The sequence below is a fragment of the Phodopus roborovskii genome, unplaced genomic scaffold (assembly GCF_943737965.1).
Source record: "Phodopus roborovskii unplaced genomic scaffold, PHOROB, whole genome shotgun sequence".
Classification (NCBI taxonomy): Eukaryota; Metazoa; Chordata; class Mammalia; order Rodentia; family Cricetidae; genus Phodopus; species Phodopus roborovskii.
In genome coordinates, this window is record NW_026126413.1 from 3625515 (window position 1) to 3642539 (window position 17025).

A 17025-nucleotide genomic window follows, 5' to 3' on the forward strand; every position below is an offset into this window, starting at 1 on the left:
AAAGCACTTTTTACAATTAGTATACAGAGAAAATCATTCTAGGTTTTAACTCAGGGAACATCTATAGTGACATCTCATCTGAAAAGCATTTGCAAGAAACTGTCAGAACCCTGATGGAAAACTTCAGTCCAGACAAGAGGTCTCTTGGGTGTCACCATTTCCTCTTACATTAACCATTTTCCCTTATCATTAACACCAGGTAGAAATGTAACTAGGTGTTTTCTGGGATTGTTAACTCACAGGTACATTGAGTTGGCTTAATTCGAATGTAGAAGTCAGATATTTGTGGTTGATCCTGTACATGACACCGAATATAGGGAAGAGAGAGATGTGAAAAGATGAAGGTTGAGTTTTTTTCTGGGCCAAAATGTCTAGCAAAAGTCTCACTGAGCAGCAGTTTCTTTTCTTTTCTTATTCTCAGATATTCTAAAAGAGCCCCAGGAACTCAATTAATTATAGGGTAGTTTCAGCTTCTCAATACGTGGGCCTGTTTTGAGGGCTCTAGGTTTCATTTACTGCAGCATGAACTCTATGGCAACAGGGCACTTACCTGTTTTGCTCACTATCACATCTCAGGCCAGGAACAAAAACTAGCACAAATGTTCAGCAACTGTTTGTAAAATGAATAGATCTATCCTTTAATTCTCCAGATGGCCCACTCTGTACTTTGTGTATAACCCTTCCTTGGTAAACATTTGTTGAACTGAACACCCAATAAAGAATTGCTTGCCTCAAAGACACAGAGTCCTGTATTTTATAAATTGGAGTTATAGAACATGGAGCAAACCTTTTTGACAAAGAGCTCCGACCTTTGAAACTATATAATAAAGACACTTTTCCTTTTTCTTTTGATAATTTTTTATTTAAATTTGAAATAAGCGTATTATATATGTCAATCTCACTTCTCGAACCCTCCCGTCCTCCCCTGTTCCCCCTACCAACCACCATCCCATCTCCTTTTCTGCTCCCCAGGGAGCAAACTTCCATGGGGAGTCTTCAAAGTCTGAAAAGATACCTTTCCTTGTGCAGGGATTTTATTTTCTTCCTTCCCTAATGATTCCTGGAACACATCTGATGTCAGCCTCCAACTTATAAATTTTAAGTTGACCCGTGCCCCGGAAATGATCCATTTGTCTTAGAATAAGGATACTAACATTCAATGAGTCACAATGTCTACTCCAGTTCTGTGTCTTACAAGTCAGTCAGTGGTCTTGAGAACACTTTATTTCAGAGCACAGACAGTGGAAACGGTGGGCATAAATATGGCTTGGCCTGGCAGGATCTGACCGATTGTAGAGCTCTGTCTATATGGTAAGCGAAACAATTGCATGCCGTTCTTGTCTCCACAAGATAGGAACAACCTATGGTTATAGGATGTATGTGCCCTTTTGTAACCAGCTGTATCAGTGTGGCACAGCAATGGGTAAAAATATCCATTGTCCTACAAAGATAAAATAAAAATTCAAAACTTTCAAAATCTGATGAACTTTATGGATGTTACTGTTAGTATTCCATTGGAAATAATCTCATGAGTATGATTCCTCTATTTTACTCTATACATACTGGTTGTATACTTTTAATTAGTTGCACACCTTCTCATATTTAAAACCTCCTTGTAAAGATCTAAAGTACATACATCTTAGATTATTGAAGACTCAACAGTATAGTAACATTCCTGGGTGAAAAAGTACGTTTGTGTTTTAGAATTATATTTATAATTGATAATTTATATATACAACTAGATTTTTTTTCTTATGTAAGCCATCAAAAAATTAAAATGTGGTAAGAATTTTTTTTTTCAAAATATATTTTTCTGTAGCCCACGCTGGCTTGGAACTCACTAGGCAATCCAGGCTAGCCTTAAATCCATGGCAAATCCTCCTGCTTTTGCTTTCTGAGTCATGGGATTTTAGGCATAAGCCAAATGTATATATATGTATATTTATATGTATATATTATATACATACATACATACATATTTCATTAGATATGTAAATGTTACATACATAAATGTAAGCACTTTAGCGACCAAAACAAAACAAACAAAATATATGTATTTACATATATATATGTGTGTGTTTTATATATATATGTATATATATATACATATATATATATATAGTCTCTTTATAACTTTGCCTATTAACTTTGGAGATAAAAATATACAGGTAACATTTAAAATCATATGAAACCTAAAGTGGTGATATGGATAATGAAGACCTGATTATTGAAGAGTAACCCTAGAGCAATCAAGTATCAACCAAGAAGTCTAACTAGTAGAATAAAGGAGGACCACACAAAACATATGCAGTTGCAAAAGTAGAAAACAGAGGTAATAGGCTTTATCATAAATTCAGATGAGTCATAGTGGACTAAGTACTGCATTTGACAACATGCTGTGCATTATAATTTTGATAGGAGGGAATGGATGCTCAATTGGAAAAAAAATGATGACAGAACTAATGGCTAGAAAGTGAACAGTAAGAAATGTAACATGTTTTACTGGTGATAGATATGACATGGTCTTTGCTTTCAAGAAAGGCCTGAAAAGGTTATGATTTTGTTTTCTATTTTGTTTTGTTTTTTGGTCCCAAAATGGTTACATTTATATACATAAGCACTCATATTTTTTCTTTATTCGTGAATTTCATACATATGTGCAATGAAATGTGATTATTTTGTTCATCATTTCTCACCTCCAAATCCTTCCACATATTCTTCAATATGTTCCCTTCCTAACTTTGTAACTTTTTTAAATAACCCACTATGGCTAATCAGTGCTGCCCGTGTGTGCATGGCTGGGGCCCATCTCTGGAACATGGGATGCCCACCAGTGGGAACTTTAGAAAGACAAGTTACTACAATAAAGAAAAAAAGTTATGTTAAAGTTTCTTTAAGAACACAAACTTTTATTAACTATCAGAATTTCAGTTTGTTTACATACAACATAAAGGTATATTTTATATGGGTCACTTCATAAATTAACTTTTCAAACATGTTGTTTAAAGTGCAATTCAAAAAGAATTAGGAACATTTTAAAAAAGATCTTTATTTTTTTCCCTACACCAAAAATCTTCCAGGAGTCATTAGAAAGTTACAATAATATGTAAAGGAATATGATAAATGTACCCTTTGGAACAAAACTCAGATTTAGTAGGCAACAAGAATGGTTGAGCAAAGTGTCCCTTTGTCATCCAATCAGATCACCATATATTTCCGTAATTCACTTTGTGTGTACATAGAAACCATTGCTGCCCAGCTGAAAGCCTGTCTTTTCATTTGAAAGAACTGGAGAAAGAATGTAGTTTAATGAACACCAATGTTGTGTTCTAGGATTTGTATCTAATCAGTGATATCTTCCGGGCTGCTGTTTCTCAGGGTTTCTAAAGACATGTTTTCAGCAGAAGTGTGCTCTTCTTTCAACGTGTGAGGCAGTGAAGAGGCAAGCCTAGGGGAAAAAAAGGAAACCATGCTAGTTATCTTTTAGTTTCTTTCTAATTTCTAATTTTTATTTTTTCCTTTTATTGAAAACAGATATTTTATCTTACATAATATACCCCTCTACTCTTCCTAGTTCCTTCCTGCCTACCCTACCATCCAGATCCTCTGTCTTTCTGTCTTTTATCAGGCTTTTGAGAGGTAATAATAAAATGCAATAAAACTCCATATGGTACAGACCCATGCAGGCCCTACGCTGCCTCAGTCTCTGTGAGTTCATATCATATCCATTATATTCATTTAGAGGGTCTTGTCTCCTTGGTGTCTTCTATCCCCTCTGGCTCTTACATTCTTTTCATCTCCTCTTCTGCAGGGCTGAGCCCTGAGGGGAGGGATTTGATGGGGACATCTTTCTAGGGTTGAGCATTCACAGGCTCTTACTCTTTGCACATTGGCTGTGGGTTTCTAGATTTTTTTTACCTGGTAATATCCATGTTGTCCTTCAGGAACTGCACTCTCTGATCACACGAGCTTCTTCTAGTAGTCACCTATCACTTGGTTACTTGTTTATAATTAATAATTACTTCATATCCATGGCAGATAGGGACGAAATGTACTGGTCCACATCACTTTTTGGGTCTACGCATAATCACGCAGTAAACCAAATTCTGTTTAGATGCATGAGTTCGTGCAGCTACTGCTTCACTGGATTTGACATCTATATGTAAATACAATTTGTGAAACCAAGACAACAGCCTTGTTCACTCCATGACCACTGTGCCTAAGCAGACTGGACTGGAGGATCATAGTATTCAGTCAAATGTGAATTGATGTCCTTGAGTAAACAGTGCCCATGGTTCACCACTGAGCCCAAGGAAGCATTACTCAATTTTAACTAGAGGTAACTTGAGGGGAAGATGCAATTAGATCAAATCATTCAATTAATAGAGGTATCTGCATGTTTCCAGCTTCAAAGCCATGGTTAGCTTACTCTAGCTAAAGGTTAAAGAAGCAGTGGTATGGCTTTAGGTAAGTCAGTTCATCCAATGGGACTTCAGTTCTCTTTTCTAGAAAACTTAATAGTAATGTGCAGATTAAACCAAGTGATACAGATGAAAATGCTTGCAAATTCCCATAAGACAAGCAGAACCTGTTACTATTAGTGGCTAAATATTGAATAAACTATTAAGATCTGGTAATAGAATAAAGGAATAACCAACTGAAGTCCAGAAATATCAGATATGTATGATAATTTAAAAAGTCCTGCATTTACACTTATTTTAATAGATTATTTAAATTGATCTCACTGCCCAGTCCTCCTTAGTCACTAGATTATGCACAATTAACCATGACTGGCTGGTTACCCCCAATCTAGGATATATCTTGCGTACTCCAAGTAAGCCAAGGGCAGACAACCTGATTATGCCAAGGTGCTAGGTGTTAATGTAGGATCAAGATTACAATTATAATCCCAGGGAATTTATAGGAAATACAGATGTAACTATTATAACACGTAATCAAGTATCTAAAATGTACTACTTCATAACAGAAAAAAAGATACTATGTAAATAGCAGCTTATCATTACACATACATTTTCATACATGTACACTCACATACATGTACAAACACATACATGTATATATGCTTTCATAAAAATACACACACACACACACACACATGTACATAATACACATTTCCCCCCTCTGGTCTGAGATATCTTAGTTACTTTTAGCTCTCTTGTGCAAATAGAGGACTGAGTTATGTCAATTATGAAGTCAGACTTGGAAAGGCCTCTGCAATTTTGTTCACTGTCTAGACACTCTGTAGAAAACAGAGGTCAATCAACTCTGTTTTAAAATATCAGTAGAAAACAAAAGGATTACTCTGAAGGGATGAGACAGAAAGGAAGAAAATCCTGGTGATACACTTAAAACTGCTGTCTGTCTAAAGCCAGATGCTTAAGAAACTAATTTGACCCTTGTTAGGGTCCTGAGCCATGATAGGTACAGTGAGGATGGCTCAGGACAGGAATGTCCAATTTTCAGGTCTCATACATCCACACCAAAGAAAAGTTAGTCTCTTTCCCAAGGATATTTCAGACATGTCTTGTAAATATCATAAAGCATAAAGTACTAAAGTGAAAGTTTTTCTGTTTTACTTTTTTACTGCTTAGAATTCAGGTAGATTTCAGAAAGTTTACTGTGTGATGATGGTTCCATAGGGAGAATTCAGAAGCCAGGATCAGGAGATCTTTACCTGGGATCAACAAAATTCTATGTGTACATTAAAACCATTGTGAAATTTTTTTCAATGGTAGGTTAAAAACAAATGTACAATAATATTAAGGCTTCCAGAGGATGTCAAATAACTAGATAAAATATTGTTGGTAAGAAATCCAATATTAGAAATTACTATAGAAAACAACTTGTCAATATCTCCCAAAGATAAGGAAATGTTTCCACCTGTGGCTCAGGAATTCACCACTAGGCAGATTTAGGACATACATACATGCATGCATATGCAGTGCTATATTATTTTTGATTTATTAAAACTTGTATGAGGATTCAGAAAGCAAAGTCAGCCACAAGCTACAGAGATCAGTCAGTGGTGATACATTTTAATCACAGGACTCAGGATTAAGAGGTAGATGGATCTCTGTTAGTTCAAGGCCACAGTACACTGACTATATAAAATTGATCTAGTCTTAAAAATAAACAGCTCACACAGGTGATCTTAGTACTTGGGATCATATGCTTGTAATATATAATCATAGAGGTGTTTATTAATAGTGAAAAACTTCAAACTAAATAAATTTCTCTCAATTGAAAAATGGCATACCTGTCACTGAATTTTCACATAATAAAATACTAGACAGCTATACACATGTACAAAATCTAAAGAAATGCTGAGTAATGGGTCAAGGCATAAAAGAATATATACCACTGCATGTCTCCACTGATAGGAGAAGTCATTCTGTAAATATGTTTCTCATACTGGTTAATGAATAAAGCACTGTTGACCAATAGGAAAGCAAGACAGGCAGGAGTAGGAGGCAAGGAGTATTCCAGAAGAAGTAGGGAGGAGATTGAAGATGGAGGCAAGAGAGAGAAGAACACCAGCCCCTCTCTCCAGTAAGAAGAGACCACGTGGAAGTACTTAGATTAATAGAAACAGGTTAATAATTAAGACAGAGCTGGCCAATAAGAAACTAGTAACTGGCCAACAGCATTATATCAAATACAGAGTCTCTGTGTTATTTGGGGCTGGCATGGTGGTGGGACTAGATTGGCAGGGGAAAAACTACTTGTAACACTCTACCTAAAAGTCAAAGTTACAAAGCAATAGTGATCTTTCAACAATGGTGTATGTGAGAATGTGTTGTATGCACACGCTTGTGTATATAGTATATATCTGTGTACCTGAAGGTATTTATTATATCTGCTTTCCCTTGAAATGTCATTTCTGGATATTTAAAGCTTCTCTGTGACAATCTTCTCAGATTTTGAGACCGTGTAGCTTTGTCTGTATTGGAGATGTTCCTAGAGAACAGGAGATTGCATGCTAGCTTAGAGGGCTTGGTTTGGATGTGAGCAGATCTGAAGCACCAGCAGGCCATCTACATAGGAGGAGAGCTCAGGGAAGGCATCTTCAGAGGAGGGCAGATGTGGCTGCCAGTGCCTCATCACTGGTCAGTACAGCAAATGGGGAGGGAGAAGAGATACCCAGAGGCAGGCCTATCAAAGATAAAATGCATTGATATGGATGACGGAAATTAAAATTGTAGAGACAGAGAGGAAAATGAGGAAAAGGAGCCAGAGGAATGACTCAATACAGAACTAACAGCTCGAGCTGTTGCCACTTGCACTGATTCTGGCTCTCACTGTAATGTTGACTGCTGCAGCTTACACTTTAGGTAAATTATTTCACTTATTATTAATTATCTGGTGCTGAGAAGAATAATCTGGAAGGACACTGTTAAGCTTATGATTTATCATAGTAGGACAGGCAGTGTTTTCTCTCAGGAGGAAGAAGTATTAAACTCCCAGATCGAAGCCCTCACACATTCAAGTGCTGAACAATCACCCAGCCACTCAGCAGGACAGCTGGAAGCAACTGCTCTGCTTATGAGAGAGAGAGAGAAAGAAAAAAAAAAGGGCTATGTATTTAAACTTTGTTTTACTCTTTCTTCCCCCTGCGGTTGAGTGGTGGCATATGAGTATCAGCCTGCAAGTGCATGAACAGCGCACACATAAATACACAAAATGCAACTTTAAGAAGCCAATATTGCCAAGAATTGCTGGGACATGTCAGTAACCCTAGTTTAAAGGCAGAAGTTGAGGCAGTAGGATTGTATATTCGTGGTGTTTTGGCTAGCTTGTAGCTTATATATCAAATGTCTGTCTCTAGAAGCAAAACAAAATAGATGCTAAATATCTTTAGGATGCATCATCAGTTCAAGTCTTCATGAAAAAGACTAAGAAAATACTACAAAAATCAAAGCAAAAACAAATAAATAAAACAAATAACAACACCCTCCCCCAAAACAACAATAACAAGACTGAATTAAAATATAAGTTCTCCACTGAAATTAAGCAAGCAGACCACCATCACACTGAGTTTCAACAGAGTTCCTATTATGCATTTTACAACAAAATTTAATTTATAAACTTCCAAATTTATGAACTTTCAACTATATGACTACTATTTACTAAAATATTTAAATAATGGACTTAAAGATTTGATATCACTAATGTCACTAGTTTATTTTTAAATTAGAAATTAGTACTTAGAGATATATCGGGTGTTAGGATGGGAAGAGTAACTCACTGATTTCTAGCTGACCTTATAAAAACCAAGGCTTCTAAACAAATTAATAGACCCAGACCAAAGCCACGAGGACCCCGTAAAAGCAGAGGCTTACACTGTCTGGAATTCAGAAGTCATTTCACTGGCCTGAGAATGTGAAAGAAAAGAAACATACTTTTCTGGCAACCCAAATGACAAGCAAGAGAAACTCTATTTGTTAGTTTCACTTAAATTCATATTCATAGATATCTTGTAATACACATGGCCCTGCTGTTCTAACATGAGTAAGAAGAACTCAGAAATACCCTTTGGGATGTGTGACATTGAATAAAACATGAAAAGAAGAATAACAAAAAGTAGTTATATTTAACCCTATAATATATCTAATGATTTCTAGTCACTGAAAAAGGAAAATTCTAAAAATTTCCTATGAAATTATCTAGAATAGATTTGAAAATAAGACTAGTGGGGACTAATGAAATGACTCAGCATGTAAAATTTGTTGCCACAGGAGAATGATGACCCAGATTTGATCCCTAGAACCCATTGTAAAGGTAGATAGAATGAACCAACTCCATAAAGTTGTCCTCTGCATATAATTCAATTTTAAAACCAACCATTAGATATATAGATCCACAGTCCCTAAGGAAAGAAGCACTTATAGAGAAATTTCGTAACAATAAATTTAACACTTGCTAAATGTATTTGGATAAATTAATTGTTGTGGCAACCAACCACATAATCAGTAGACTAATGTACAGAAACTATAAAAATCACTTCTGACTTTCATTCAGTAGCTGATGGAAGCAGATGCAGAGATCCTTATGTAAGCACTGGGCCTAGCTCTGCAGTCCCATCGAAACAGGAAGGAGGGATTATACAAGCAAAGCAGACAAGATCATGATGGGAAAACCCACAGAGACAACTGAGCAGAGCTAGTACATGCTTACAGACTCTAGACTGATATCTGGGGAACCTGCCCAGACAAAGCTAGGCACTCTGTGGCTTGAGTAGTCTGTGAGGCCACTGGTAGTGGGACCAGGATCTATTCCTAGGGCATGAACTGACTTTTTTGGAGTCCATTCCAAATGGAAGGATACCTAGATACAGGGGAGTGGGGCTTGGTCCTGCCTCAACTTGACATGTTAAGTTGAAGCTCCATGGGAAGCCTTAGCCTTACTGAGCAGTGGATGGGTGGGGGTTGGGTGGGGGAAAGTTGGGGGCAGGTGAGAGGAGGGGAGGGAGGGGGAACTGTGCTTGGTATGTAAAATGAAAAAAGACTCTTTTAAACAAATAAAAATTTAAAAAACTAGTTTTGAATATCTTCAGCCCCACTTTGTATTCATTGGGTTGAATTGGCACAGGTGGTGTTTGCTACTGCTGCTCAGTGACTACACATGAAACCTTCTTGGGAGGGCTCTAATTTATTTCACCTGGCACTGTATTTGGCGCACAAACGTTCCAGTGATTGCGTGTATTAACAGTGATGAATGAGGTAGACAGTATGCAGGAGAAGGCTTAGTAAAGTCATGTAATCCACGCACACAGCAGTGAAGGTAGTAGTAAGCAGCCAGGCAGCAAAGCCAGCGTGTGAGCCTATACTTTACTCACTCCAAAGTCAATAGTACCCATGCCGCACTCGCTATTGGAGCCTATGAAATTGTGGGCTTCCTCCAGGGGATGCTCCTGTTTTCAGGAGGGCAGGAGGGCAGTGTGAATGTGGAAATGGCATGTCTCAAAAGTTGTACTGTGAGATGTTCTCTAAAAAGGAATGAGATATTTGGTGTGAATATTAGGAGACCATTTCCCTTCACTAACTCTTCTAATTATTTCCTGGTAACAGTCCATAACAGAAGGCATAAAAATCCTCCAGTAACAGCATGTTTAAGTAAAGTGAGAGCAAAGAACAGAGCAGGGTGTGTAGAAAACTAGAATGAATATATATACATATATATACTATGTGTGTTTATAAGTGCATGAGCATATATCCTTCTGTGTCTAGATCAGGTCTGGAAGGTTCTGTTGTCAGAGATGGCAGATGTTTGACTTGGAAATGGGGATAGCTTATAGTAGATTGATTGGAGATGTCATTCTGTAAATAAGTTTCTCTTATTGGTTAATTAATAAAGCCAACAGGAAAGCAAGGTAGGAGACAAGGAGGAGAGAGGATGTAGTAGGGAGGATTTCCAAGATGGAGGACGGAGAGAGAAGAGTGCCAGCCCCTCTCTCCAGTAGGATTAATGGAGGTGGGTTAGTGTTTGGGACGGAGCTGGCCAATGGGAGATTAGTACCTGGCCATCAGCATTATATCAAATACAGGGTCTCTGTGTATTATTTGGGGCTGGTGCAGCGGTGGGACCGGCAGGGAAGAAAATCTTAACTGCCAGAATTATGTACACACACACACACACACACACACACACACACACACACACACACACAAGCACGCACGCACATATGCACGCACGCATGCAGGATTGAAACTTGTATTTTAAAACATGTTTTAAGAAAAAAAGGAAGATTATTTATCAGGGTTTCCAAATGAGTCTGGCACTGGATACTCTTTTCTCACAATCTCTTCCATTAACTTTCCAAGAGACCAGTGTTCTCTGAATAGTCAATATTAACTTGCCCTCCTGAAGATACAATCTATTGACTTGGACTCCAGAATTTAGTAGTATAACGAAAGGAATAGAAAATGAACTCCAATTCTAATCAAGTCTAGTGTTGGAGCAGTGGAAACCACATGGTCAGACCACGTTCTGAGACATAGGGGACAGTGATTTCTCAGGACCCTAGGACTAAGGATGGCTTCCCTATGGCATGATAGGGGCTGCTTTAATTCCTGTGGCTGATGCTACAATTCATATAATGTAGCACCTGAGAAAAACTCTATCATCCTATATTTAGAAGCTTGGGTTAAAATCAAGGAGTTGGCTGGATAGTTTTCTCCTTTGAAGTCTCTGGTGGAGAAGAAAGTGTTTCCCACACTTTTCATTTTCAGCCTCTTGAACTCTCCAGCTTTCAATGTGAATAGTACTACATATCCTAACATCACCACCACTTTCATGCTGCCAACTTTTCAATTTTCTCTCTCTTTTCCCTCCTCATTCTACCACTTGGTGATGACTCTAGACCAACCTGGGTAATCTAATAGTACATCTGTGCTATTATAAAGCCAGCTTGTCTGCAACCCCCATTCACTTGTAAACTTAATTTTTGCTTCCATGTAGTCAAACACATTAGCAGAGTCCATGAATTATGAATGTGGTCATTTCGGAGTAGAGTATTATTCTGCCATCATTCCATCATTCATATTGTTAGGGCTCAATTGTTGCTCTAACCTACCAAGTTAAATACATTTCAGGAAAACCAATTAGAGAAGGAGGCATAGAAAGAAGCTATGTAAAGCCTAGCGCTAAAGAAGCCCTTGAACTGGTTGATAAAAGCAACTGACAGATTCATGCAAGATGACCCAAAGATCATAAAAATACAGGTTGGATCTTCTCTATAGATTAATGGAAACAGAATCATTGACACAGGCTTGCCAGAATTTTTTTCTTTAAATTATAAGCTTACACAATTATTTTTCTAAGTAGTTCTGGAGTTTATACATTTGTATGCTTAAAGTTCACATTAGTACTTTTAATCAATTTTATGTTTGAAAGAGGCAAGTTGTGATTGAATGAATGTTCTTTCAATCTTTGTGACTGTGGTCTCAACAGGAAATGTTGGAAAATTTCTAGGCACACACATAATCAGAAGCCAACCAACTGAAGACCCTAGAATACTGAATTTTCTCATTATATGAGTCATTACATTATTGTTTTTAATTATTGTTAAACCTTTTGGAGTGTCAGTGAACATAAATGTCTTCTATTTGGCTACTGAAAAACAAGTCAAGGATGAAGTAAAATCTGCTGCATATATCATGTTCTTCTCAAGGGGGGTTTACCAGCTCAGGCTCTCAATAATCAATCAAGAAAAAGAAAACACCATCAGGAATTAAAATATTAAAGCAAGAAAATATAACACTTGTTTTAAATTAGGAAATTCACATGAATATTTACTACAATAAAAAGGCTATCAACAGCCATGGGGAATATTCATCTGGGCTCTCTAGTCTCATCATAGTCCCCTCCCCCCAACTCATACACCTTCAAATTCTTTCCCAATGATAATTTGGATTATTTGACAGAAAAAAAAAACTTAATTCCTTTAAGGGACCATCTAAAGTACAGTTTTTGTCCTTGCATAATAGAAGGCTTGTTTGTCACTACAAAAGAAAAAGGATGTTTTATAATTCCCATTATATCCCTGAACACCTCTCTACAGCTGGATAATTTGCAACTAACTACAAGAAACAAAAGAATCATGGTAATAGTGGACTTTCTCTACATCAGAACCACAAACTCTTTCTCTAGATGATTTACAACTCAAGATATATTTTTCAAAGAAGAGGTAAATAACATATACAAAGACATCTTGGCCTGTGATATAGACAAATTATTAGAAAGTAGTAATTACAAGAACTTAACTAATAATCAACCCAATCAGAATGTGTTTTTCATACGTTCCATACTTCAGTGTTTTTATGTTTCAGCCATCATGCTAGCCCTTGACATAAAAGATTAAAGTTATATCTTGTACCTTTGGAAAATCTTACCACTACACTGAGCAAAAATATATTTTAACAGGTAATAAGTTCTGAAGACGACATAGGAATGAAGTATTGATTTACAGGGTTTATAATCCACGCAAGTCTAAAATATTCTGTTAAGGACTTTTTTCCATTATACCATATATAATATATATTTATGATATATCATATGTACATACATATATATAACACAAAATGCTATGCAAGTAATCTAGAAGATAGTCATTTATGACCCCAGAAGAAATACTTTGCTGTTAGTGATGCAAAGAAATTGTTATTAACAGCAATAACATTTTTGTCACTTTAATAAAACAAAATAGAGTTAATTGATATATCAGTTCACTGAGTACTAATGGGGAATTTTGATGTGTATTCTAAATCCATTTTATTATGTTAACATACTAACAGATCCCTCTATTCCAGACAAACTAATACAAATATGCAAAATTTTAGTGATGGCTAATAAGACATTACATGGCTCTTCCGGCCATAACATTCTATTATCATATTCTCAGAATGGATGAGAATACTGTGGTTCCCGGGTTCCAACTAAAGCCAAAGTGCTGAGCTTCCTGTGTTATGTCTCACCTTCCCTTATTTTGTGTTCAAATAGATACTATACGTTATTTTATGATAAAGTAGCAATCCAATATTTTAAATGAATAAATAATGTATTTCCTACCATTTTAAGAAGCCTGCAAGCACAGAAATTCTAGATCCAATCTGAAGCACATGTATTTTTTTTCTGGTTGGTACATCAGTTACAAATACTTCACAAAATTCAAAGAAGGAACTGATCTTATTTTATGACATCACCTTCTGATATTTTAATGTATCTATACTTTAAAATTATATCTATACATTGTCGTTTAGAATTATACTATAAAATCCTTAAAATACTTTGTCTTAATTTATTGGAGGCTATTCTTTCAAACTGGCAGTTCTGCATGATCACCTTTAATAACCTCACACTATTCTTCTACACGAAGTATCTGAATGGTAAAATTGATTCTTCTCATAAATTAATTTTTGTTATTAGGATTAGTGTGTGTTAGTGCAGGTGTGTGTGCCACAGCACATATGTTCATGACAGAGGACATGTTTGCAAGACTGTTCTCTTCTTTCAACATGAGTTCCAGGGCAGAACTTGGGTCATCGGGCTTGTGCAACAAGCTCTTTAACATACTGAACCATCTTTAAGGTTCCAAAGTAATTCACAATTAACAGTAAAAATATAAACAATTTAAACACTAATATAAACAACATTTCACCTAACACTGAATATACTTTTTTTTCGGTAATGTTCCTATGTCAAGTCTCTAACTAGAAAGAACGAATGTACTTCTCTATTTTTAAAAGTTCTTACTCCTAGAATGCTACATAAGTTCAGCTTTTGAAAATACCATATATAATTTTTTTAGAACCTATTTTGATACTATTACCATAGAATGATATGAGTTGCACAAAGCTGCAATGAAGTTGATGGGAACAAATATTACAATAATGCCACATAAACCTGGAAAGAAGGAATAAATCCCGGGGGAGTGGAGACAGTATTTAGTCAAATGCTGCATATTACTAAAACAAAGGATGATTAAATAATCTTTCAGTTACTCTTTGAAGACTACTGTCCTTTTCCCACTGAGTCTCTTAATTTATAGTCACAACAATGTTCTTCAGACCCTATAAACATCATTCCAGACTGAAAGCTTTATTCACTTTTACAAATCTTATTTTGTGATTAAAAAAAAAAAAAATCCTGGTCTTGAATCTACGATGTATGGCAGGGTGACTTTGAGCTTGTGTGCCCCTCACCTCCACCTCTTTTCAGGTGTAGGCCACCAAACTTTGTGTAGTGATGCCATGGAGCAAACCCAGAGCTTTGGGCATTTGCCTACATGGCCTACTGATCCGGATCCCCAGGTAACTTTTACTTATCTTTTCCTGGAAAATATCAATTAGGCCATCTTACCAATAATAGGTGGTGTTTTTGTTTTATCTATTTATACTTGTATGGAGACAATTTTTTTCTTATACACAGAATAATAGGTTATTATAATTTTGAAATAAGACACATAGGTTTTCTTCCATAGTTTAGTGTTTATAGGCTTCAGAGATTAATGGAGAGATGAATGGATAAGCTAAGAAACAATTGTAACCTATTCTTTGTATTTACCATAGTGATACTTAAATTCAAATATGTATGATGACAGTTTGTCATCACTCAAAGAACAGTTATAACTGAAATAATACACACAACAAAAGTCATTTTCAACCTTTCACTGTGTAAAGAAAGGACGTTTTAGATGCCCAGGTACAGACCGCAGCTCCCTCCCACAATGTCACTTTTGGTTGGCTGGTTTGGTTGTCTTGTTTCATGCAGTACTTAAAATATTATGAAAACTCATTGTAAAGTATTTAGAATTTTTATGCCAAGCTCCTTACATAACCAGCCTCATATTCTTACTGTCTCTATATTCCAGATGAAAATAAAACCATAGACACAATAGTGATTCACCAAGGCCTCACAACTTGAAAAGTGGCCAAGGCAGTAGTTGGTCCAGGCTCTCTATTCACCTTACATGTTCTGGATTTTTTTTCTTGGTTTTTCAAGACAGGGCTTCTCTGTGTAGCAGCTCTGGCTGTTCTAGAACTCACTTGGTAGATCAGGCTGGCCTTGAGTTCATTGAGATCTGCTGCCTCTGCCTCCTGGGTGCTGGGATTAAAGGCATGTGCCACCACAGTACACCATTCCCCTGATGAATCTTAACTATTGTTTCTTTCCCTGCTTCCCAACTTTCCTTTCTTGTATTATGGGTTCAAATTCTACCTAGGAAATGTCAGCTTAAAATGTTATGTACTTTATGTATAGTGTAGACTATAGAACTATTTTAACACATTGCAAACTCATTTTACTGAAAACATGGCTATGAGTTATCTTGCTAATTATAATGTATGAAATTTAAACCAAGACCATTTATATGGCTAATACTCTTTTTAATACAAAAGGTGCTTAGAGCCAGATTATAAATGCTATTTTTAAAAGTCATTAACATCACCATCTTGACTGACAAATACTTAACAAACATTCAAAGGACAATTATGCTTTACTGGACATTGTCTGCGTAATATAAAACTGATGTGCTCACTGCCTTCTTTGAGCTTACAATCCGAAACAGATGCCACGCTGTGAACAAATACCAAGAGATCAAGGTGCTTTCACTGTGTCTGCTCAGTGAGAGAAAACATTGAAGGAAATGTTTACATTATATTTCAGTAACAGTGCAATTTTATTTTGTGTGCTAATGTATGTATAAGAATAAATTTTACATTCAAAAATTGGTAAGGTACAAATTTTATAAATTGCAAAGTTTTGTTGCTCTAAGAAATGAAAGTTCACATCCGTGCATGTAGAACTTTATGGGATGAATATGGTTGTCAATTGCCACAGAACAACCACTGTACACATGTGTACCAGATGCGTCCATGTAAAATAATCCAGCGTGTTTCACAGATGAATCACTGAAAACGTAATTATACATCAGTCCTGTTTTATTAGCAACAGGTCTACTTATGACAAAGCCATATGGTACAATCCTCCCAGAAGTCACAGAAAATTTAAAAGTGGTTACTTATAGATGTTCATGCAGGAACTCCGCTTGTGCTCTTTTGCTTTGTTATATTCGTGACAAGGTAAGTGATGATTATGTTATCAATAAAATATCTTTGAGGTAGGCATGTGTGCCATGTCTCATTAGTAAATGTTATACAGACAAATTTATATTATATTACTGTGTTTTGAACAAAATGAAAACAGTCCGTGACCACAAAACTCTCACCTATGCAATTAATGAAAGCTAAGGCAAAACATTTCATTTTTAATATCTCAGAATATAAGCTTGGTACCCACTGTTATAGATGTTTTACTTCTGTGTATAGTTTAAATGTTGAGTATATATAATATATATAATTTATCTGCAATAAACACACACACACACACACACACAGATGTTGACTTACTGAAGATAAACAAAGAAATGTAAACTTTATAACACCAGCCCTTGGACATTAAGGACCACTACTTTGTGTTTAATAAATCTCTTTGTCTATTTACATAAGC

The 17025-nt window shown here is 36.1% G+C and overlaps 1 protein-coding gene across 1 annotated transcript in view; it reads right to left on the bottom strand.

Annotated features, from left to right (window-relative positions):
• Nucleotides 1-2925: 2925 nt before the first annotated feature.
• The window catches only part of Xrcc4 (X-ray repair cross complementing 4), a 169292-nt gene continuing 155192 nt past the window's right edge, over nt 2926-17025 (bottom strand). The window contains exon 7 of the mRNA XM_051182945.1: nt 2926-3448. Within this exon, the coding sequence (XP_051038902.1) occupies nt 3343-3448 (106 nt within the window). The 3' untranslated portion in view covers nt 2926-3342. The remainder of the gene's footprint in view (nt 3449-17025) is intronic.